General features: G+C 38.4%; 1 protein-coding gene across 1 annotated transcript; it reads right to left on the bottom strand.

Annotated features, from left to right (window-relative positions):
• Positions 1-1275: 1275 nt before the first annotated feature.
• Positions 1276-25878, bottom strand: plpp2a (phospholipid phosphatase 2a). Its single transcript, XM_023268995.3, has 6 exons — positions 25609-25878; positions 7033-7184; positions 6684-6946; positions 5848-5905; positions 4823-4999; positions 1276-2480 (listed from the first exon to the last, which is right to left on the bottom strand). Exons 1-6 carry the CDS (start codon positions 25667-25669, stop codon positions 2331-2333), a joined length of 861 nt encoding a protein of 286 aa, XP_023124763.1. The 5' UTR covers positions 25670-25878; the 3' UTR covers positions 1276-2330.

Here is a 25878-nt window from a genome sequence, read left to right as displayed (position 1 = left end):
CTGATTGGGATCTGGGGAGTTTGGAGGCTGAGTCAATATCTTGGGTTCTTTGTCATGTTCCTCAAGCCATTTCTGAGAAGTTTTTTTTAGTGTGGTAGGACACGTGTTGTTGGAGGAGGCTGCTGTTGTTGGTTAGTGCCATCAGGGGTGTGCTTGGTGTTGAACAATGTTTAAGTGGGTGGTATGTGTAAAAGTGACATCCACATAAATGCCATGGCCCAAGGTTTCCCAGCAGAACATTGAAATTCCACAAATTATCAATGCTATTCACTTCAGCTGTCAGTGTTTTCAATGTTGTTGCTGATGGGTTTGATCGAAAAGTTCCAGGACTGTTCTTTTTTCAGAAGGCTATCAACAATAGCACATCAAAAGAAGGGGGAAAACATGTGCAGACTGATTCTGAAACCTCGGTTCCTCAATAAAGTGCAAGAGTAACTCTATGACGTGAAAAGTCCTGTTAGCAAGTTTAGCACTGGCATTATTTTGACCAAGTCCACCACTACATCCAAATCTCCTCATGTAAATGAAAGATTACATCGCAAACCAAAAACCCAGTCTTTATAGTGTACACCACAAACTGAGTTTCTGAAACTTCACTTGAAAGTTTTCCAAAAGGTCAATTTTCAGTGACCTAAAACTGGGTTTGCATGTGGATGAAAGAGTGAAAAGATTGAAAAAACTCCCATGTACATGTGTACAAACCCTGAAATTAACCGCAAAGTAAGTCTCTGGACTGGCTTCCATGGACTCCATCTCTAGATTTAGTCTTTTTGGACTTGTAGCAGAGTGACTATCCGCTCAACTGATCTGCCTAACAATAACATGTTCTGCAGACTGTCCAGAGTCACAACGTTGCTTCTCTAGAAAAAGATTTGAAACCTCAGAAAATGAGGACTATCTGAAAGACAACCTGTCAGTAAAGGTAACTGAGACCTGTTTTGTAATTTGAGTCAGATGACCTTATTTTCAGTAGAGCTTGGTGTGACTCTGTAATAACATTCCTTCTGTAATGAGGATAATACTTACCTTCCCACCTTTTGTGATAAACACTTGTCATGTCGGCCAACAGCCCCATTCCTCTGGCAGTGAGGAATCCCACAACCGTCAGCAGCAGGTTCAGACTTGAACCCTACGTCGCCGTGTTGTACTGTTTTCAATAAGAACACAGCAGAGAATAGCTCCATGAATACAAAAAAATCTAAAGCATTCCCTTCCCAACAGTCACAGCAAATGATTCCTTCACATTTCTTGAAGTAAGAACACAGACGCCGAGCATGCTGGCTAATATTTATGGAAAAACTGCTAACAAAAAAAACAACTGACAGAAGGAAAAAAATGATTACATTCTGTACAGTTTCACAATGGATTACACAGTGTTATAATAAAGGAAGGAAGAGGTTCATGAAGGTGTATTTACTTTGTGTTCGACTTGAAATGGTTCCAGAAGCATTGGAGGTGCAAGGAAACTGAAAATACTGAGTTTATGGGATGACTTTGTCCCAGTAATGTCTCTATTTGTCCTGTTCCAATCTTTAAAAGGTAAAGTTTGTCTCGACAAAATAAAAACAGGCGGAAAAATGTCGCCAGCGCAGAAGCTTTCACTGTAATGTCACAGCAAATCAGTGGTAATAAATTCTTAAAAAGCTACACAATTTATTAGATAAAGTAGTTATTAACAAAATAAAAATGTTAGCACTATACATTATCATGTAAGTATACTAAATATCAGTGGAAGGAGTTTGTCGTTACACTTCTTCTGAAGACAGTAAAATACAGATATCTGCAGAGAAAACGTGACAAGTAAGTGTCAGGGACAGGCAGATACAATCTAGCTCCAGTGTAGATAACATAGCAACAGTCTTATCGGACTGTAACGAAGTGGAAAGTTTTTGTCTCTCAGATTGGGTTTTTTGAAATTTGACAGATTTCTTTAGCAGTCAGTCACTTTTCAGCTCAACTCACAGCATGAATCATCCCACACAAATCTGTTTTACTCGTCTGGCAGGAGACAATTAAGAAAAAGACATTGTTAGAATCATTGCACATACCAACACACACGTACAAAAAAAAAAAACAAACAAAAAAAACACCCCACCATAAATCAGGCATATTTTTGCAACACACACACCCAAACTGAAAGACATGCAGGCGGTCGGGCTTCTGTTCCAACAGGTTTTGGGAATCCCAAGTTTTCATAGTTGTAAAATAGTTGTGGACTGCGCTGTGTTTTCTTTTTTCTTTTTTTTTTGTACTGTACAAGTCCTTTGGTAACGGAGCTGCTGTTAAGAGACTGTCAGCCCGGGTTAGTGAGAGTAGCTGTGGTGAGGAGCTCATACAGTTCCAGAGCAGTTGTAGTGGTTTTCCTGCCGTGAGTCTGAAGGCTGCGGCCTCGGTTTGCATTCAAGGTGTTCGATCTCTGCCGCGTCGGGTCGCGTGCAGCGTGGAGGACGCTGCTTGAAGAAATCAGACACGTATCGGACCTGGAAGAGCAAAAAGAAGTGAGGATTTCAAATTTCAAGTGATAAAAATAAGCTGTTAATGCTGCATGAGAAACACTTGCTTTTACAGTTTTGCCAGAAATCACAACTGGGAGCGAAAAGAATTGAGAATTTCAAATCAGGACATTTAAAGTAATAAAAATAAGCATTTAATGCTACTTAAACAGTTACATTTGCAGTTTTGTCAGAAATCACCACCAGGTGCAAAGAAAAAAAAGGAGACTTTCAAATCAGGGCATCTAAAGTAATAAAAAATAAGCTGTTAATGCTATGTAAGAAACACTGAAATTTGCAGTTTTGCCAGAAATCACCACCAGGAGCAAAAAGAACTGAGGATTTCAAATCAGGGCATTTAATGTCATAAAAATAAGTGTTTAATGTTACTTAAAAAAACAGTTAAATTTGCAGTTTTGCCAGACATTACTACCAGGACAAAAAAAAGAAGGGAGAATTTCAAATCAGGGCATTTAAAATGATAAGAATAGGATTTTAATGCTACTTAAGAAAGAGTTAAATTGGCAGTTTGTCAGAAATCACCACCGGAAGAGGGAAAAAAGCGACAATTTCAAATCAAGGCATTTCAAGTGATAAAAATACACTTTTAATGCTACTTCATAAACATTTAAATTTGCATTTTTGCCATAAAATAACACTGCTATAACTTCACTGAGTATAGCAGGCTTGTAATTAAATAAAACCTTTGTGAAACTTGTTATTAATTGTTGACACTATCCAATGCAGATTCACACACACAAATAACACCTTAAAGGTCAGACCAATTACAGCCTCTTCCAAATGTTGCCGACACATTCTGCCATCTTTTGTCACCTCTGCAGCCCATTCCTTCAAGAATGTGTATGATACTATGCCAGATAGCATTTAATGGAATATCCACACAACCTTTATAATAAGCTGGTTATGAGTCACCGCTAAATACAGGAATTAGACTCTGTAAAAAAAAAAAAAAAATGTAGCTGCAGGATGTAAATAATGCAATTACACAGAAACTCCCGAGGCTAAACAGGTTGGAGGTTAATACATACATTTACCAATAATTTCAACACTATTTTTGAGTTTTCCACATCTCAAATGGAGCTCCCAAATACGAAGCCTACGTTCCTAATCTCACATTTTTCTTTATACTTTTCAAAATTACCAGCCAATTACAAAATGACATGAATGGGCTAAAATTTTGTGCCTTTTAAAATCACTTTTTTTCAGATATTTTTGAGCCCTTTTATACATAAAGGAGAGACCCATATCAAATTTTTAAGAGATGAAAAACTAATTCTAGCTCTGTTAAAAACCTGAACCAAACCAATCTTACATCCCCTCCTCATGTCACAATCTAAAGCCAAACTCTTGTTTTTGTGCAGAATGATTTTTTTCAATAACCAATTTTAAGCATCAGTATCATCGGATATATCATAGTGTCAATAGTTCCATAGAGAAAACTATTAAAAGTTCATTTTGGGTGAACTTTGATGTGTGGGATAAGTGGTTAGTCAACACAAGTTTTAGCATATAAAAGGTCATATTTTTGTTTAAATTTTGTACCAGGCGTATCTTCTATCTCCTAAACTTATCAAGTTATGGCTCAAAAATACTGGGAAAAAGCAACACAATAGTGTGAATGGACATCAAGAGCCTGTAACTTGGAAAATATTCATTCTATGAAGGTAACATTTTGCAGAGCTTTAGTAAGAATATTTAAAGTTACTGTACATATAAAATCAGCCGATTCTGTGGAAATGTTTTTCAGATTTGGTTCATTTTATATGGAATTACACCGCTGCCCTTGGAAAGTACGCACTATTGCATGACTACTTTGTTATAATATTGCACCTTAAGTCTTGTTCATACAGCTGTCTCAGTCTATAGTGCGTCTGTCTGTGCACTGCTGGCACCTATAGCTTGTTTATGCTTGTGTAGGACACCATGACCTCTTCCACTATGCAAAGGATTGTGGGTCAGCCTGGTTGAAAAACATGCAGGCTTGCATTGTGCAAAATGCAGCCAGGTGTAGTAGGACATCCAGGTACTTTTGGCATAGTGCATTTGGCATACTACAGAGTGTACTGGCACAGACTCAATTGTTTTACTGGTCTACTATAGTACAGTAGTATGAGTACTGGAAAACACCCTAGTTTCAAACAGGTTTATTCCAGGGTGGCGACTTCCTGATGATTAACCTGAACTTAGAAATGTGACAAAAAAATTACCTAAATGCATCACAAGTTCACCAAAACTAATATATTGTTTAAAACTGATTTTATATTTAAAAATCTGTGTTTTCCAAACCAGTGCGACTTGAATTAACTCACCGTGAGCACGGCGATGAGAGCTCCCTGCAGCAGTCCAACCAGGACGTCACTGTAGTGATGTTTGTAGTCAGAGACTCTCGTGTAGGCAACATACACAGCAAACGCCATCAGGAAGAACTGGATGGTGGGTCGGACCAGCCTCGTCCACTTTCCCTGCATTCTGGCCTGAATGTAGAGCTGCACACACACACATGTAGAGAGTTTTAAATCAACTGGTGGATCAAAATAAAAAAAAAACAACAACTGGATTTGTAAAATGCCACTTAAACATATGCTTTTAGTCTTCAGGAATCTTAACTCACATAAACATGCAATATACCTCAGATTTGTTCTATTATTTGTTACTTCCAGTTGTTGATATATGAACATCTCACTTCAATGTGACACTAGAATTAGTCTAAAAGGGTTTTAAAAATTAGGTTTTAAATTATTTTTCTCAGGGTTTTGTTCTTTCTTACAATTTACAATTCTATTTCATTTAGACACTTTTATCCACATCGGCGTACATCTGAGTGTAGATACAACACAAGCAAGGATCTAGTTAGGAGAAAACAATCTCAATTTGTTTTTGAAAAAAAAATGGCAGAAAAATAATCTCTTAGCCTCTTTTCTGCATAATTCTAAAATGTCCTTAAACACAGTGAAATACACACATATTGACAAATACCCCTATTATATTCTTATCACCATCACTTTCATTCATTTTAACTACAACATAGAAACTATACTAAGTGCAAACAGTCTTGTTTTAATGCAGAATCCTTCCCTCCTGTGGCAGAAGTTCATGTAATAAACACATCAGCAGCTCAACCAGTCTTTTGGTATTTCACTCCTGAAAACTCTAACATTAAATCTGTCACCTTCCGGCCATTGTACAGTGTGTAGTATTACAACAATGGTGTTTTTAAACCGGAGCCGTGTGTCCGCGTTGACCACCTTCTCCTGTTTTTGCTCACTCCTGTGTGTTTTTGGTAAACAGTCATTTCAGAGCTGCGGAAAATCTCACGCAACGAAGACGCACTCACCGACAGAAAGAGCATGCAGTACATCCCGAAGGACGAGTGGCCGGAGTAGAAGGATAACCTGAGGAGCAAAACAGCAGCATTAATGCAGAAAAAAAGTTTAGTTTTCAATAAATACGATATAAGGGTTAGTATATATGTGTAAGGATTTGAGTCCGACACATTTGTGAGTTTGTAAACCTGCAATTAGATGCACTCTGTACATGTTAACCCAGCTACATAAATACACCAAAATCTAATTGATACTAATAAGAATTTTTGATGTGATACCAATTATCATCCTTTTTTCCCCAGAGGATTTGGTTTACATTTTTACTCGTCCAAACTTAATAGAACGCATTTATCCTCATTCATGCATGGTGGAAAGGATTTTTTAGAAAATGACTGGTTATTTCAGTTTTATATTAAAGAAAAATGCAGAATATTTGCAGACGACAGCCTTTTAAATGAGAAAATCTTACATAATTTGATGTAATAGTTATAAAATAGCAGTTGGTAAATGTCAAGGGGTTTACAAAACTTAATTTTTTCCATATTTTATCACTTTTATAGGAATTAAATGATTAGAAAAAACATTAGTTACTATTCTAAATATATTTTCCACAAAATGTGTACATTTTTTTTTTAAGTCAAACTTATCTGGTAAATCTGGTATTAAAAGAGCAACTTTGGAAGATTTTAAATGATAACTAGTTATAATATGAGTGTACCTATGATTTGATTTGACACTTTATATGAAGTTAGTTGATAAATATTAGGTCTTCATGGCAACATTTGTCAGCCCATTCCCCCTTTACTCTGTCTATAGTGGTGATGGAGGTGCAGCGTTGTCAGCCCACCTGGATTCAGTCACATTGCGTGGGTTTCCGGTACAGTTGATCTGCAGCATGTATCCGGTACAGCTGACCGGAGCGCACACGGATAAGAAGTTCGGACGAGGGCGACCTATGGTGAACTTTGCCAGGTCGGTCAGCGATTGGCTGACGGCTCCTCCAAACATGTAGGTCCCCACCACCTTGTAGAGAGCCGACAGGTACTGGTTGAAGTGGGAGTTGGAGTGCAGACGTTTGGTGTGGACCAGATAAGCCTCTCCTGTAGTGATCTGAGGAGTGAAGGGAAACGATTTAATCAACAGGAATCTTCACGTTTTTCTTTATGGGCTCAGACAGGCAAGACTTCAGGACTCACAATGACTATGGAGCAGGTGATGGTGACGGCAGCCATGGCTCCGTGGGAGATGGTGTCTCTCCTGTAGGGGTAGCTGATGGTCTTGTCATCGCAGTAGATTCCTCTCTGGTAAGGACTGAACATCAGCGTGAGGATGCCTGAGGGCAGAGCCGCTGCAGGAAAAAAAACAGAAGAAGAGAGGACGGTGTGTTGATTTCATGAGCACAGACAGAATGAAATTTGAATATTACAAGTCAATGCTAGTCAAACCTTCCTGACAGCCAGCAGGTTGCCAGAGACTTGTTAGAGCTAGTTGTAGCCACACTGCTAAACAAGCACATTATCTGAAACTAAATGAAGTCTTAATGCATGCATTTTTTCGCTATAAGCTTTAGATTTTTGGTGTGCAAAATGTTAAAATTCCATTTAAAAGGGTTCATGTTAAGGGGTTGAATTACAAACTAATCAGCTGAAGAGTAAAAATTAACAGCAAAAACTGTATTTTTTGCAGCCTTTTGTTCTCAATCTGCACCAAAAGCAAATCACTTTTTCCACCAGATTAAAATTTTGTTTAGTTTTTGAGATATGCTGCCGTCCACACGACAAACAACAAAACATACTGCAGATACGATACTACTGACTAGACAATACAACTGAGGTTTGTACTGAAAAAACAACCCAAAATAAATGGATGCAAAAAACAGCACTTAAACAAGAACTGCGGTTAGGAATTGTGTGGAGGTGATGTATGTTACAAGAGATTGTTTTTCCATTTAAACAGAACACTCTGGGCTGAAACAGTAACACTGCAGCCTTTAGCAACCACATTGTATTGTTCCTGATCTTGAAGTAAACCACAGCACAATGATCTGCGGCTCAGGAAACAGCTAAAAACACACTGACGGACTCGTCTTTTGGCTTCAGCCTCTGCACAGTGAATGAATTTGTCATCAGCGGCAACAGCTTCACCCCTTCAGGTCACGTTCGCTCTCTATAGAGGAACTGCCTGTCACCATGGCAACGCACGGGACACCACAACCGTGACCTTTGACATCGGGGCACCGTTTGCACTTTGAAGGTCCTGGGAGCTGAAGAGTGGACCCGGACTCATGCAAACATGCTCATACGCACACTCCTGACAGATAAAAGCAGGTTTTTAACATGCAGGCGTTTTAACAAATGCTCGTGTTTGTGGGGCTGTAATGAGAACTGGTTTGTGTTTTTTCTGAAAGACAGGCGGTGAAGTGAAAGTGAGAGACAGTAAAAATTTTGGACAGTTTCTCGCTGTGCAAACAAAAGAGTCAGCATCAGGACGACATAAAGCTGTCTCTTAAATCTGAGCAGGAAAATAGTTCAATCTGCGGGCCGAATGTCAGAAACTTTCTACACTCCGACCCTTAAATAGTTTTCCTGTTTTCAAGAGCTTCCTGCTGAACTCACTGAAGCCACTAACAGCGAGGAATGGATGGAGTTTGTTTTCTCAAGCAGGAGCTGTATATTTATTGGTGTAATGGCACAAGAGCTGCTCTCCAAAAAGCAGATTGCTTCCTTCCTCCAGAGTGTGACGAGCAGAACCGAACGAAAGCACGAGAAGACGGGAAAACACAGAAAGAAAAACAGGTTCCACACAGGTGATTTTTGGGACACTGATGTCATGTGAACATGTGTGGATGTCTTGTGGTTAAGAGCGTAAATTAAGTGTGAGATCACTGCGGCAGAGAGTCAGGTGTGATCATTTACAGCCGCTGTTTCCTCTCCTCTGCTATGCACAAGAAAAAAACTGTGTGGCGATAAAAGAACACAAGAAAAAGCAGCATTCCACATTTTCTAAGAATATGTCACGTATACAGTGGAAATAAAAAAAGTCTTTGCCTTTTTTGATGAATTTCCAAAAAAAAAAAAGATTCTTTCTGGTCAAAGTGAAGACAGATTTCTACAAAGTAAATTCCGTTAATTCAAAATACATAATGTAAAATAGGTGACTGTTTAAGTATTCACTTCTTTACAGTGACTCACCTAATTCAACACAGGTGCAGCCAGTTGGTGCTAGACGTCACGCAGTTAGCTGAATTGAGATCGTTTGAGGGCAGTGAATGTGTCTGAAGTGATTTTAGTATAAAGACACCTGCATCGGGAAGGTCCAGTCACTGGTGAATCAGTACTCCTGGTTATAACTTAACTATGAAGACAAAACACACTTCAAGCAACTCAGTGGAAAGGTTTTTGAAAAGCATAAATCAAGGGATGGATGTAAGAAAATTTCCAAGTTCCTGAATATCTTTGGGAGTACAGTTAAATTCATTATTAGGAAATGGAAGGAATATTGCCAATAAATCACATAAAATCTGCCAAGAGCAGATCAAAAAACTGAGCAGACTTGAAAAGGGATGTTTACTCATGATCCCTGTGTAACTTGACAGAGTTTGAGCAGCTTTGAAAAGAAAAATGAGGTAAAATTTCAGTGTCAGAATCAGAAATACTTTATTGATTCCCAAGGGGAAATTGCTTATTTTGTCCAGATGTGCAAGGCTGATTAAGACCTATCCACACAGGCTCAATGTTGTAATTGAGGCGCATTTACTAAAACCCGACTGGAAGGGGGTGAATGCAGTCACTTATTTTACGTTTATATTTTTAATTAATAGACACCACTTTGTAAAAATGTGTTTTCACTCAGACATGAAAGAGTCTTTTTGGTAAATTTTTGCTATAAACACTAATTTTATTGAAAACAATTCAATGTTGAAATGCCACAAAATAATAAAACTTACACAGGGAGTGAATTATTTTTTAAAGGCAATGTATATTTTTGATCTCACACTAATGCTTAATTGTTAGGCAGTTTTTGTGATAATGTGTGCACATTATAGTATACATGTCAGTATTTCACTCTGCACAACTTTTTCTGATCACTTCTGATTAAAATGAAGCTCCATGGTTTTAAATGATGCTTACTCACACGGTTAAAAGTTATAAGTGCGCCATTAAGATAAATTTCATTGTAGATATGTTTATAGACTGCTTTAAAATGTAGACTGTGGGGTTTTTGAACATTTATGTTTCGATGAGTGAATCTTCATTTTCATGTGTGCTAATGTTTTTCAATTTTCCTGCTGTTTTCATGCTGAACATGGAGTAAAAGAATGCCACCAAGCAAATATGGATGTAAACTATATAGGTTTAAGGGTTTTTTTGTTTTTTTTAATTAAATGATGCAAATGATGATTAATCCCCCTGTTGGAGCCAAAATATGATTTCTTTGTTTTGATTGTTGTTAGTGTCGGTATGACTGTGTGGGTGTGGCTTTAGGAGCCACGGGGTTGTCCACCGTAGGGAGTAGACTGCATATATAATGACTAATGAATGAATGAATGCAGGTGTGCAGTTTGGAGATTGAAGCCAAACAGTTTTCGACCGTGCTCAAACGCCGTGTCAAGCAGGTGAATGTTGTCAGGTTGTATAATATTGGTTTATTGGAGACTTAATGTTGACTGAATGATAACTTACCTGCAATGCCGTCAACAAATGAAACATCAGTAAAAACGAGCAGAGACACTGTTTTAATTTCAAGCCGTACGCGTTACAAAAGTCGAAAACTGGCTTATTGTTGAGAATATGAACTATTAATTTGAAAGCCAAGAAGAGGATCGACGTTGGACGTTTCAGGCTCCAGAAACTGCCGATCGCTGAGGACATCGCTGGATTTGTTGTCCTATTGAACAACTGCTGATCGCTGAGGACATCGCTGGATTTATTGTCCTATTGAACAACTGCTGATCGCTGAGGACATCGCTGGATTTGTTGTCCTATTGAACAACTGCTGATCACTGAGGACATCGCTGGATCGGAGCAATCCGGAGCCGCGTTGTGTAGCGGGATGTGAGGACGACGCTGCTCGGCCTGCTGTTTACTTCAGACAAGCGCCCGCACGCATCGTTTGGACGACGGTAAGCGCTGGTTTGGACACGGACAGTCGGCACATACAGCGTATGGACAACAGGTATGTTGCGCTATCAACACAATACATGGTCATAATTAACTATAAACAATTGTGTGCACACACAGGGCAGTTTTCCCTAAATAAAAGGAAAGAGACAAATCCAATGCATTGGTAACGAACTGAACTCGAACTGAAATAATTGTGACGTGTTCTATTTGTGAACTGAGGTGTGTGTTATATGGGTGACACAGCTGGCTGCTGCTGAGGCTAAGGTAGCAGTACTAAAACCCCCCAGTCACCAAGCTCCATCAACCACACACTCAGATGGAATGGACTCATTTTATAGAACAGGAACAAGGCCAAAGGAACCTTCAGGCCACTCAATCCTCATGCCAAGGATTACCAGCCATCTCTATCACAACTACCTGAATCACAACCATTTTTGCATCAGCAATCGTCACCATGGCAACCACCCATTCAGTAACCATCCATTCAGCAACCACCCATTCAACAACCACCTTGGCAAGAACAATACCAACAGCATGTATATTGGGATACAGAACAGGACAATAAATTGAAAGTACAATACAGAAAACCCTTGAGCAAACTTCCTGTGGACCCTCCTGAGCGGTCAACCAATCCAACCAGTATTATTATTCAAAACAATGATGAAAGTTCAACTGTATGCAACTTATTACAAAGACAAAATGAAACAACAGCATTGCTAGTGGAGCAACAAACTTCTCATCTACTGCCACCGAGAGATCATTCCATATTTTGATGGGGATCCTCTCCAGTATAGAACTTTTGTCCGACCATTTCTACATTGTGTAGAGCAGAACACGAGCAACAGAGGTGATTGTTTGTACTTCCTTGATAAATACACCAGGGGTCAGCCCAGAGACTTGGTACGTAGCTGTCAACACATGCCACCGGACAGAGGTTATGAGATGGCATGTGGCATGCTGGTCCGGTTGCGGTGTGTTTCCAGCTGTGATCCGGTGTGTTTACCCGGAGAAGGCTGCAGCTAATTTGCATAAAGTAGACTGACTTATACTTTATGCAAATTGATGCGGCGTGCGGAGATTCCATGCATCGCGAAACTGTCCTCAAACTTCTAAACTAGGCGTCAGTGACCTAAAACAAGGACAGATTCAGCTGCTGCACAGATTATTCCTCGCTTCAAATGCTTTCAGAAATACTTTTCGCTGACGTGTTTTTTGAAATAAAAGGGAAAGTTTGCGGCCGACCCGCTGTGTTTATCCGACTTGTCTGCAGGACTGTCCAGCTGAAAGCTCGGTCATGTGACCACGTAGCGGCCTGCTGTTGCTCAGCGCTGTCATGTGACCATGTTGTGGTCCGGTAGTGACCGCCGTCCGTGTGATTTTCAGATGCGGTGCGTTGCCGTGCGGGAAAATCGCATCTAGTGGACACGCGCCTTTAGAGCTGCACCGCTCGCCGCCATGTTGTTTGTGTATCAAGCGCAGGGGGGAGGGGGGGGCACTCTGAACTACGGGAGCCCAGCGGGAAGGCGTTGGTGGCAGATGTTGATGAGAAAATCGATTTTCATTAAAACAAATCCACATTAAGTACAAAGTCGAATTAATCGATAAAATCGATTTATCGCCCAGCCCTAAAAGAGGGATAACAATATATTACATGTAAGTATAAACTTTTAGCTGTCCATAAAATACAATTGAACAAAATCTGATTATCTCAGCTGAGGATGTATTCCTAATGTTTGTTTAAGAAAAAGCTCAGTTTTTACACTTTTTATTGATCCTGGTTCCATTTTGTGGTGTTTTCTGCATCATGTTCTGAGTTTACTAAACAGAAAAAACACTTGCAGCAAATTAATGGAATTTTTTTAAAAGGAATTTTGAATGATATAAAGTCGATGCTTTGAAGCAGCAGACGAAAATTCCTGATTCAGTTCGGATTCTTCGAGTCGAGCATTCGTTCATCCACATGATAACGTGGTTAACTGACAAGAGACGCTTTAACTTGAGGTGGAGTGATATTCATGAAACTGGGCATTAAGGAACATGGCTTTGTGGGGAGTTTGTATATATGTGAAGCAGTAACATTACCAAAACATTGCTGCCGAAAGGGAGGATTAAGTTTCTGTACTCAGCCATAAAGTGTCTAGATCAGTCTAATGCCGGGCTCAGACTAACAAATTTTGAAATCCAGTTGCATCATTTACCATAAACAGAAACATCACAGACATGCACGCACTCTCGGATTGGAACATAACGGCACATCGTACGCTACAGGATGTAATCAAGATAACTGTACCAGAGGGAGCAGTCAGCACCGCCTCATGTGATCTCATGGTGAAGCAGACGTAAACAAAATGGAGACTGTAGAGCAACAACTTGCTGTAAAGTTAATAATGCTTTGTGGTCGAGCTAAACAAGTGGAGAAAATGGTCAGAAAGATGCAGTTAAGTTAGCCTCAAGTGCTAGTTATTTTTAGTGTTGCTTGCTGCTCCGGGCAGTAGCACGATGGTCCTAATGATTCAGATTTTAACTTTTAAATATCGAACATGTTTGATATTAACTGGGGCGGCCAAAGTGAGTCTGCCAGCAAGTCAGGAGCTTCAACACTGGATCTGTGAACCATGTATTACAAAATATTTAGGGCCGAACATTGGTGTTTAGATCCAAGGCCAGATTTATCCTCCAATTGTCGGGAAGGTTATAACAGCTATTCAGATGTTATATGATGTGTTTGCTGCCATAAAAAAAAGAAATAAAGGCCTGGTTTTCACACTGTGGACTTTTTGGCGGTTAAAGGTTGCCAGCTAACAAGCCACGCTAATCACTCAACGTAAAACCAGAGGTCTTTCTGCTAAAAACAAAAGAAGAAGCGTCATTGTGAACAGCCAAACCTGATTCTGGAGCAGCACTGCATTGTGTTTCATTGTGACAGAACATAAAAGCACATATTTTCTCTATTGACTGCGTCTTTAAACTCGGATCAGTCAGCCGCACCTCGTTCTTTATGTTACTAGATACAGATGAACGTGCAGCACTTTTTAACAGGAAGACTTAAACAGATCTAATGGCTGATGTGATATTTGTCAAGTGCCGCTAATGATCTTTGATGACAAGCAGTTTCCTCATTAAATGGAATTCATTTCATGATGAAAGGAAGCCCTCTCTTTGCTCCTCACATCTCAGAGTTCATTATTCCAGCAGGTCAAGCGTGCTCTCAGCTCCTCTTTGAAGTCAGGCCCAGCCAGTGTTTATTCTGCAGAGTGCAAGGATAACATTTAGATAACAGGCTGCTTGTTTGACACAAGTCTCCAGTGGCTGAACATCACCAGGGTGGGGATGTGAATGGATGGAGTTGGGCAAAAACATTAGACACCGTGGAGCTTATTTAACCACAGAACCAGCGAGGAAGTCCGTCCCCCCCCTTGGTATCAGACCTGCACTTAGAGTCTCTGGGAGCCGAGAACATGGAGGGTTTCTATTATCTGAGCAGGACGGGCTGTTTTTATCTGCTCTATTATTACAGAAGGTCTGGTATGTTGTTGTAGGATTGAGCTGGTGGGGCGGCCTCCAAAACCGGAGGCAGGGTCAAGCTGAGAGGATGGATTCGTTCCACAAATTTATCCAAAAATCTCTCATTAAAGGATGCCTAAAAGACGTACACTCCTTTGTACATTTTAAATTTTTCCTACTTTGTTTTTATGAATCTCAGCATTTCCTTCGGTATTAAGTTCTTGTCACCAACTATCTTTTTGTTGTTCTATCAAACGCAGATTACAACTTTGTTAAAGAATTCAATGTATGTTTTACGCATGTGGCTGTTTGCATGTTTTCTGATCAAACCAGAAGGAAATGACCAAAAGTTCAACTGCACCGCTTTGACACAGATATGATGGGAAATAACTGAGTATATGTTTACCCAACTGAGTTCAGTAGTTCAACATGCTGTAGAGCGGCGATACTCACTATTTCAGAATGACAGGAGGCCAGGTGATACTCCAACAACAATATTCATAAGATAAAATTAATAAACAGCAAAAAGCTCATCTTTCTTTGAGATATTTATTTTCAAATTTACTAAGTCACGGCCAAGAAATATAATCACACACAAAAAAATCCCGGTGTGAAGCAATTTATTTTCAATGCTTAGCCTAGCTTGTACTGTAAAAAAGATGTTTTTAAACAGTTTTTAGCTTAGAATATCTAGAACAATGTACTGTTTTACAGATTTTCTCTCTGTTTTGTAAAATTACAGATAACTAGTAAATATCATAGAAAAAAGTATAAATTTACATGTTAACTTGTTATTGTTTTGAGTGTCCACATTAAAAATCTGTATTTTTATAAGTGATCATTTGTTCTTTTGCAGTGTTTGAGTGTAAATTTACACTATTTTACTGTATTTAAATCAGCAAAAAAATCATTATTTTAAAAATAATATTTAAAAATGTTATTTTAAAAACATCAATCCTTACATGAAGGATTAATGTTTTTTAATGCTATTTTAAAGATTTCCCATTTTGTTAATCTGTAGATAATATCACAAAAAAGTATTAATTTACATGCTGGCTGTTAAAAAAATAAATAAAAAACAGGCCAAAACTATTAATAATGTCCACATCAAAAATCGGTATTTTAACAAAGAGTAATCTGTTTTTTTGTTTTTACAATGTGGAACCATAAAATTATACTGTATTACTCTTACTGTATTTAAATCAGCTAAAAATGTTAGATTTTACTGATATTTACCTTTATTTTCTCAATTTTTGAAAACAGTTTTTGAATCTTACCGTATTCTAATGTTTTCTGTTGCTTTTTTCACGGGATTCCTTTTTTAACAGTGTAGCTTAATTCCATTATTAATTCATTTAATCTTGATTACTACTTTATTTCTAATGTACCAGTTGCAGTTCCTCTTCCTCATTGAGATTAGAGAACATGTTTTCTGGTCGTATGGCATTTAAGTAAAAAGTAAATGAGAAGTAACACCTCTATCTGTGAGACATTAAGGGGAAATGTCTGGTTTTTTTTGGTGTTGTGGTTTGTTTTCATTCATCTAACCAGGAGGTCTCATTGAAACTTACAAGAGAGAATGGAGATATGATATAATTAAGATAACACTCAGGCTTATGCGAATTAAAACAGTCCTGAATGTGATTCAAAAATACCAGCAAACTCAGACAAATAAATTGAGGGTAAAGATGACTTAATGACTGTAAGTGAGCCGAGAGATGGACTGACTGCAGAATTAAAAAAATCTGCTTACTGACATCTTTACAACTCTGGAAAACACTTTATTGTCTGAAATGTGCACAAACATAAATGTAAAAAGGCAGTTTTAGAGGAAGTTGCATGCAGTCGTACAAAGTAAGGTTGCTAGGTAACCAGTGGAGATGCTGCACATTGAAACACACTCATTCTGAAACCACGAGTTGCGATCTTTAGAGGTCATCTAAGCAGCGACTGGTTTACCAGCAGCAGCTATCTGGCAATCTGCAGGTTGGAACTTAGTTCAAATGGCAGTTTTCAGATTAATAAAAGTCTTGTATGTGCAAAATGTCAACGTTTAGGAACTCACAAAACAACCTTAACATTCTCTAAAACTTTATCTAGAAAGTTTTAGAGAATGTTATCAATCTTTACAAGACTTCCTTCACCCTCCTTTTTTTATTCCTTCCTCATTACTCCTGTCTTTCCCTGTCCCTCCTCAGATCCTTCTTTTTCTTCTTTAACTAATGGAAAAATCCCCAGAAGTGGCACTAAACTACAGTATTGGCTTGTAATGTGGCATATATATATATATATATATATATATATATATATATATATATATATATATATATATATATACTGTATATATAACTTCTAGTAAAGTATTTAGCACAGCTGGACGAAACTCTCAGAAATACTTTGGTGGACTGTAACATCATCATCATCCTGCTGACATTTTACACGTAGCCTTCGACTTTTACTTTCTCCAGAAACCTTTACATGTGCAAACAATGTAATAATTGGTCTCCAGCCTCGCTTCCAAAGAAAGACGGACGCACACACAGACTTTCTGCTGAATTTTTGTCTTCGGTAACAAAAACGTCCACGGGAGAGATAAAAAAGGAAGAAGGGAAAGTATTGTTTTACGCTTTCATAATCTCCTCTGGCAAGAGTAAACCCCCGATTCCACTTTGAGAAAATAAACACGATGGAATTTGGGATCAGACACAAGTACAACTTCCCCTTGACCTCTGACCCAGCAGGAAGGGGGAAGTGTTCCTGTTATTCAGCTCTCAAGATGAGCACATGCTGGTGGGGGGGGGGCGGCACTGTTGGACCCCCAGGAGCCACTCGACTTGAGGAATAACTGAACAACTGGGACGTTTGTTGGGAATCGAATCAGAAACGGGCAACAGCGATGTATGTGAACATTTGTCTGAGGCCTGTATGTCAAATCTCAACAGTGGACTGCGAGATTTGTGCAGCTCGTTGGTTAACAGGGATTTGTGACTGGTGTTGCACATCACACCGAGGTGGTCAGAAAACCAATATTTGACTTACGAAAAGCCTTCTTTTCTTTATTTTGGCAACTTTTCTTATCTTCATTGCTGTGCTTTTTTTCCGGCACTGCATTCCCAAGAAATGACCTCAGAAAGAACAGCAAGAAAGTAACACTGCCGAGATTTCTGTTACAGGTTTTGCTGATAAAGTTTCAAAATGTTTTTGTTCTCTCAGGTTCATCTTCTGTTAAATCCAGGAAAACTGTTGTTGCAAAAGAAAGTGCATTGCTTCCTGTGAGGCTGGGGATTTTCCCTGGGAAATTCCTACACAACAATGAGTGATAAGAGGCTTTTTTTTTTTTTTTTTTGGATATACGACAGCAAATTGTCAGTTTTATGGGCTCCGATCAACTGAAGCACTAATGAGTTTATGAAGCAAACACTGTATGTACATAAAAACCTGTAATATCCCGTCATATAACACTTGATACAGTCATTCCAGATGTCATCTATATTGACTGATCTTTTTTAACAATGGCCTTCTTTTGTGCTTATCTGCTTAGATGGAGGATGAGTTAATACTATGAATTAGTGCGACTTTGACCTTTGATCAAACTTACTGTACAAAAAAGGCATTTGGAGGCTGGTAAATACCTTAAACATTCTACTAAGTGTTCACACAAACACACTAATGGAAGCTACTTGGAGTTTGGTTTAGGGATGCTAGTGATTAATTGATGATTAAATGAACAAAAACATATTAAAAACATGCTAACAGGGCAGAATAACTTGTATGCGCTTTAGCTGTAGTACCTAATTTTGCCACCAGGTGGACACTCTTACCGTTAAACACTGTATCGACTGTAGCATTCAAAATAACTATATCAGGACTCAGAATGATGCCCATTTAGTTAGTTTCCTGTTACTAATTAATCAACTTATGATTGGCACGGTTGCCAATTTTTGGAAAATTGTTCAAAATTTGCATCCCTAGTTTGGACACCAGCACATAGAGGAGCCTGGACTGAACCGCCAACCTTAAAATTAGTGGACAACCCACGAAACCACCTGAGCAATTCTCAGCTAGTGAAATACAGTACGTCTACAAGTGAACTGTTACGTATCATAATGTGTAAATTCTACCGACACTACCCATTTGTTGGCTGCAACATAAAAAAATAGCCAAAAATATGCCCCAGCATATTGGAATAATCAGTATAATGTCGTGTGTGTTACGACAAAAAAACATTCACTGAATAAGAACATTTAATGAGTCATACTGATTAAATAGATGTCTACTGTAGGCCTGAACAGGTGTGTCAGGAGAGTTTCAGGTCAGTTGTAATAAAGGTTATAGGTTTACTGGGTTGCTCTATGTTGTTCCATTATGTTTATGGTTCAGTTTCTTTGTTGTTTTTATCACTCTGCCAAGGAAAGCGGCAGAGTTACGTGACGATCCGCGTTGGTTTGTCTGTTAGCAACATTACTCAAAAACAGATTAACAGATTTAGATGAAATTTTCAGGGAAGGTCAGAAATGACACAAGGACCAATTGATAAGATTTTGGCAGCGATGCGGCTTATAGTCTCAATCAATGGATTTGTTAATTTATGTATTACTGCGAGATAGCGGCACGGTGTCACTTTAACTATGACTACAAGTTACAATCACATGGCTGCGATCCTACTACAAATCGACCTTTGTGGACCACAATTTTTTTTTCAAGATTTCATTTGTCGGAAATCACACAGCGACTGAGCATTCTCGGCTGAGTACTGTGCACTGTGAGTGCTTTTCTTGTTTACCTATATGATAACCAGACCATTCTTCATAGTTTCGCATCTACTGGAGAATGGTCTGACAGCACATCGTTATCATTCTGCAATAGGGGGGAAATACACTTAATTGTTTTATCTGTTTGTAACCAATAACAATCGTTTAAGCCCAAGATGCAGCAACGGTGCCTCCGCAAAACAGCAACGGGTGAAATGTTTTGGTAGAACATTTGCACACAGGCAGTTGAGCTCTGTTGGTGCAAATCTTCAGCAAAACTTGAAAATTTCTATGTTTCCCATATCGGATGGAATTTTCAAAATGGTGACATGCAGATAGCAGAAGAGGAAGTAAAAAAAAAAACTGCATGAAATGTGCAGTGGAAATGGTAGATTTATACTTGAAGTCTACATTCAGTGGGTCACACTACCTTTATTTCAGAGTAGTGAAGCTTTGAGATCATGAGTGCAGTATAGGGTGCAACTAAAAGGTTGCTGATGTTTAAAAAAGAAGCTCTGAAGGGAAGTTTGCTGATCGCTCTCACAATTTTTAAACTGTATTATTACAATTATTGCTAGAAACATGCAGTAGGTGCATGATATTGCAAAAGACATGCCCTCATTTTACACTCCTGCAATTTTGAGGTAATACGGCTCCAATTTTATAAGTAATTAGTTGTGTAATGAGGGACACAATATCACAATGTCTACTCAAACAAAAGGAGTGTTGCTGCATGAATGTAATTAAAGATATTCTTTGGGTTTCGTTTTACAACGCACAAAGAAAAAAACTGAAATAATTCTTCCCCTCTCAAATGAAACCGTCACAGCACTAATTTGACCTTCTAAAACCACAATAAATTCAGTTGCACAACACAAAACCAGTGTGTGTACAACGTATGTTAACACACATCCAAATCTCTCTTCCATTTTCACACATGAATGTCAGGAGCACAAGTCAACACTTCCCACTCGACTCTGACGCGTATTTGGCAGAAGCAGACAAAGTGCATGTGAGTGTTTATGTGTCGGGAACAGTTGGAGGAGGATCTCATACATGTCAGCAAATTGTCAAAGTGGCACATAAATAAAATTCTGCAGAGACAAACAACAACAGCTGCCGTCAGTCGCCTTTTTTCCATGACGGTTCGCTCACAAAACTTCTTCTCACGGCGCTTTAAACAAGACCCAAGCAATGTGCAGTTTCATTTCTTTTTTGTTGGTTCTCACCGAGACAAGAGGTTAATTTTGGACCATTTCTGTGTCATTTTGAGCTACAGTTAGTCAAATAATCTGGCAGTCCATTAACAGAAAGTTAATCTGAAACCAGTATGTTGCAGATTAATCATTAAAAAAGGTTTTCAGGGGGACATTGTCATACAAATATTAACTGTTTTCAAGTTTTCTATGGCAGGAAATTGAATAGGTTTAATTTTTTGGTATTGTTCCAATCATTAAGTTGTCAAATTTTGGACCCAGAAATTTTTAATAAATCAAATAAATATCAGTATTGAAAATAATCATAAGCTGCAGCTTGTTAGACACACAATACTATATAATACCTGCAATAAAATGTCCGAATGCAGAATTTTAAACAGGATTTTAATGTTTATTTCATAATCTTAAATAAGAAAATCATACCAATAACATAAATAGAATTTGATCATGTTTATCCTTCATTTTCATAAAGCATTTTTCAATGTTTTGCACTACATACTCACATTTTTAACCATCGTACCCAATTTTATTCTACAGTAACATCCTATTTTAGCTGGAAATGTAAATTTAATTATTCAAACTTCTTTCATAATGCTTTATTATTAATGCAACATATGGTATTTAGATGTTTTCTTGTTCAGACAATTAAAATGATAAATATAAGATTATAAATCATAAATTTTTAATGTTAAAAGGCATTATCAGGGTTAAAACACCTAAAGCTTAAAAGCAGGGACACTGCTGATGCCTGGCACTAAATATTTAATGTGTTCTCCCACAGATTGGCTTCTTGATTAAATACTGATATGACAATACCCTGAGTTGTGTGAATTTATGTGGAAGTGAAGCATCCAAGCTCCCAAAACAGTTTCTGAACTGCTTTTCTAAAAACGCTGGTTCACTTCTTCAGATAAAACAAAAAGGAGTAACCAGAGACATGTCCAGTCATTAAAGAGTGATGGTGAAGCTGTGACCCTCAGTGACCTCTACGGAGCTAAAATCTGCTCCAACAGCTGGACTCGCTCTTGCTGACAGACAGCTGGACAGAATGAAGCTCTTCTGTGTCTCTTTATGCACTAACAGCAATAAAACTGAGACAAACAGCATTAACACGGCGTCAAAGCTGACAGCAGCGAGTTCAGGCGGTTACTTGAGGTCTGGTGGTCAACAAATAGAACATTTCCTAAACAGAAGAGCGACGTTTGAAGAAGCAGTTTGACATTTTGTAAATATATTCATTCAGTTTTTCACAGAAAAGAGATGAGAAAGTGACACTATTCTTGTATTTGTGCTGTAAATATGAAACTTGGCAAATGGTGGTTAGTTCTCCTAAACACTTTTCTCCAAGAAAAATGTCCTTTCTCCACCATTGTTTCTGCAACAGTTTGAGATTTAACATCTTAACTGAGCTTTAGAGGTGATGTTGGCCAGATTTTTACATCAATCCAGGCTGTTTCCTTTCATTTCCAGTCTTGCTAAGCATCACCGTACACATACGAGAGTGGTACCGTTTTTCTCATTTACTTTTTGGCAAGAATTAGAATAAACATCTTTCCAAAATGTCAAACGATTCCTTTTAAGCATTACTCTTTCTTAAGAAACCTTCTGGCTGCCAGGCTCTTTGCTAAGCTAAAATAAACTCAGCTGACAGGTTGCTGGCTACAGATTGTTATTTAGATGTGATCAGCGTATCGATCTTCTCGTCTAACTCTTGGCAAAGTGAATTTCCCAAAAATGTTAACCTATTTCTGGCAGGATACGCAAAACTCTGATTTGTTGTTGGAAGTGTCGTGAATATACTGTAGATATATATTTAGGTCAGAGTCCAGAGATATAAAAGAACAGATGCAGAAAGTGAAACAAAAAGAGATGTACATATATGGAACAAACGCTGTACGATTTCTGGTTCTGTACGTGTGCACAAGCGACTGTTGTGTCAACTTGCATATGTTGTTATATATGTCCATCTACTGTGTGCAGTGGTGACAAATACTGGCAGGATGGAGGTTTGACTGCAGGGAGGAAGAGGGAGGAATAAAACACGCAGCAGATCAGTTACAATCTGGACATTCAGCACATTCCTGCCATATCGCACACACTCACAGACACACACCTCCACGGACGCACAACTTCTGTAACTGAGGAGGATCGAACCTGATGATAGTTTAGTGGAACACACAGAGCAGCAGGAGTTTATTGTTGTGAGGGTGAAGGGGTAGCGCAATCGAAAAACAGCAACGGAGAAGAAAAAGACATGTAGATGATAAAGTGTTAGTTTTTTCCAGCAGTAAAAGTCTGTTTTCGTGAACTTTATGTGAGGATAAATCATGTAGGAAAAGCTGGAGAACACATTTATATGACATCTTAATCTTTTACACATTATTTATAAGCTCTTTTTTTACTGCTCTCTCTCACAGATGAGGATTTCACTTTCAGCTTTGTGGTGTACATACACAATGACAGTACAGATATATTGATTCATATTGATATTAATATGCTATTTTTTTCTGTGACTTGGACGCTGTGTTATTTTCTGAGTCAATTAGCGAAACTGAACCACTTATTCAACTAATCAACTAGTCTGCTGATTAAATTTAGAGCTATTTTAGTTATCATTTAATCATTTTACTCATTTGTCTTGTGAAAATATCCCAAATTTGATAGTTTAAGCTTCTGAAACAAGACAATTTATGGCTTTACTATGTGTAGAATATACAGTAAGCTGATTGTTTGGAGTTTGAGAAAGCTGATCAAATGAAATAAATAGTGTGACAACTTCAGTCGGGGCTCTTGGAATCGAAAATCCTGTTTTATGACTGCAATTAACATTTTTTCTTTCTGATTATTAAGCATTAATTGAATCATATGAAAAATAGCCTGCATGATTTCCCCAAGTCCAATTTTCTGAGACAAATAAAGTCTAATTTTGTCAAATCAACAGTCAAAAACCCAAATTAACTACAAGGAAAAACAGCAGATTCTAACAATTGAGAAGCTGAAACCAGCAGTTTTTCTTGACATAAACATAGCCAAATTGATCTTCAAAACAGCTGTTGATTCATTTTCTTTTAAATCAGCTCATTAATTAAATGACTTATTGTTTCACCTGTAATTTGGTCATCACATTTCCATTAGAGCTGCAATAACTAATCGATTAGTTGTTGACTATAAAATTAATCCATGAATTGGAGCCATTTGTCAAGGAAAAAAAGTCTAAAATCTCTGCAGCAACCTTCTTAAATGTGACCTTTTTCTGATTTCTTTCCTCCTCTCTGAAAGTAAACTTACAATCTTTGAGTTGTGGACAAAGCAAGACATTTGAGGATGTCATCTTGGGCTTTGGAAAACACTGATTGACATTTTTCACCCATTTCTCACATGTTGTAGACCAAACAACTGGTACGGTAATTGAGAAAATGATTAATAGATTAGTCAACAATGAAAATAAGCATCAGCTGCGGCCCCAATTTGAATTACAAATCATATTTGTGGTTTAAGTGTTTCCTTCAGCACAGATAATGATTTTGGTTATGGTTATTTCATCTACCAGTAGCTGAACTTACAGGGAATGTACATCTTTCTTGCTAAATGTTACAACAATGATATCAGATTACAGCCACCATGACAGATTTCTATCATTATCACACCTCTAAAGACCGCTGGTGGATCTTAAAACAAACACTTTCACTTCCAAAAAAGCCAGATGACTGACTGCCACCTAACTTTACACAGGTCTCACTTTCACATCGGATTGCGAGATGATTAGTCAGACAAATGATTTGTTAACTGAGAAAAAGTGAGTCATTTATAATCATCGCTTGAAAAATGATGCCTCATCTTTGATTTCACAAATGTGTGCTTTAATGTTGAATCAGCAGCAGTTCTTTCTACATGTTTGCATTCATCTTCGGAGGGAGGGATGACTCCTGTCTGCTGGGGTGAAAATTAGTCATTTTTTTTGCAATAAATCGGCTAATAAATAAGAAATTCTACTAGTTCTTCTAATTTTTTCTTCAACAAAATGCATAAGGACATGGCCAGTGGACGTCTCCAAGGTGTACACTTGAAGATAGCAGAGCGGTCATTATCATTCCTCCCTGTCAGTCACCAGATGTGTTCACAACTGGATGCAAAAAAAAGGCAAATGCTGCAACCTTCAGTGTCTTTTGGAGCTTTAAACCCCACATTTCATCACTGACAAGCGTCTGTAGAAAATCAACTGAAGTGAGAATCCAGCATCAGTGTCTACCTCTTGTCTTTCATCGTCTCTGCTGCAACCTCACTTTGTCAGAAGGTGTGACACAAACAGATGGAAGATGCCACTTCGGAGCGCAGAGCAAGTCGCAGCAAGTTGGTTTTTGTAGCCCACCCTCAACACACACACACACGCACGCACACACACACACACACACACACACACACACACACACACACACCTGGTCTAGCATTTCCAAAACAGGATTTAAACTGTCACAGAGAGGGAGATTCATTAACAATGATCTTTGCTCTTCCTCCAAACCCCCAGGTATTGAAAAAGAAAAAAAGAGGCCACTGAGTGCAGGAAGAAAAACAGGACAAAAAGTGTGAATGTATTCAAAGAGAGTGGACATTTTTCCTTGAGATGCACACACATGGAAGGAAACTGCACTTTGTGGCATCGGCACTTAGATAAGAATGCACGTGTCCTATCTTAACCCCAATGATTCAGGTGGAGAAGTCAGTGACACCCAGAGAAACAGGCAAAAGTCCCAGCAGCATTCTTACTCAGTGTTGTGAAAGATTCTGGTCGGCTTGTTTGAACAAGATAGGCACCAGTGATGACTTGTGGAGTTTAAAGTGCTGCACACTTTAATATCACTGCCAAATCTGCATGTTTTTGCAAGAGAACAAGTCAACTTTAAGATCTGGGGACATGATTTTTTTAAAAAGATATAACTAGTTAGTGACTTGTTCCAATCTTGCACAGAGACATGAAGCAACATGTGGATTACCTGGAGTGGATCTATAAATCTAGTTTTGTTAGGTAATTCTGTGTGCCACTGAGAAACGTCTCCGTAAAAGCATTTTTTGTGTCATTACACTGATTTATTCGAGTTAAACTTCACATTGAATCAGCTACAGAGTGAAATTAACCATATTTTCAGCCATATTGTCAGAGAACAAGGGAAGCGACTCACCAACAATGACACAAAGAATATCCACCACGATCAGAATCAGCTTCTTCCCTTGTTCCGTCATGTTCCCACCGAGTCTTTCAGAAATAAAGCGCGTTTTGTTTTTTGTTTTCTTTTTTTTTTTTTAGAAAAGAGGTAGGAAAAAAGCGCACGGCGGAGTTTTGGAATCTAAGAAACACCCAGTGGACAAAGTACTATGAGGATCAGATCGACCTGCTGCTTCTTCCGGCTCCGAGTACCTGCCCTCCTGTCTGTCTGTCTGTCTGTCTGCGT

The sequence above is a fragment of the Amphiprion ocellaris genome, chromosome 20 (assembly GCF_022539595.1).
Source record: "Amphiprion ocellaris isolate individual 3 ecotype Okinawa chromosome 20, ASM2253959v1, whole genome shotgun sequence".
Taxonomy (NCBI): Eukaryota; Metazoa; Chordata; class Actinopteri; family Pomacentridae; genus Amphiprion; species Amphiprion ocellaris.
The sequence above is the reverse complement of the archived record's forward strand: the minus strand, read 5'-3'. Positions and strand labels throughout refer to the sequence as shown.

What these genes read in the sequence shown, in the direction of transcription:
- plpp2a (XM_023268995.3), bottom strand. Translation starts at nt 25,669, where the DNA reads ATGACGGAACAAGGGAAGAAGCTGATTCTGATCGTGGTGGATATTCTT. An exon ending in TCACCTGCTCCATAGTCATT is followed by an intron (nt 6,947 to 7,032) that starts GTGAGTCCTGAA and finishes TTCACTCCTCAG; the next exon opens with ATCACTACAGGAGAGGCTTA. An exon ending in CTCTCATCGCCGTGCTCACG is followed by an intron (nt 2,481 to 4,822) that starts GTGAGTTAATTC and finishes TTGCTCTTCCAG; the next exon opens with GTCCGATACGTGTCTGATTT.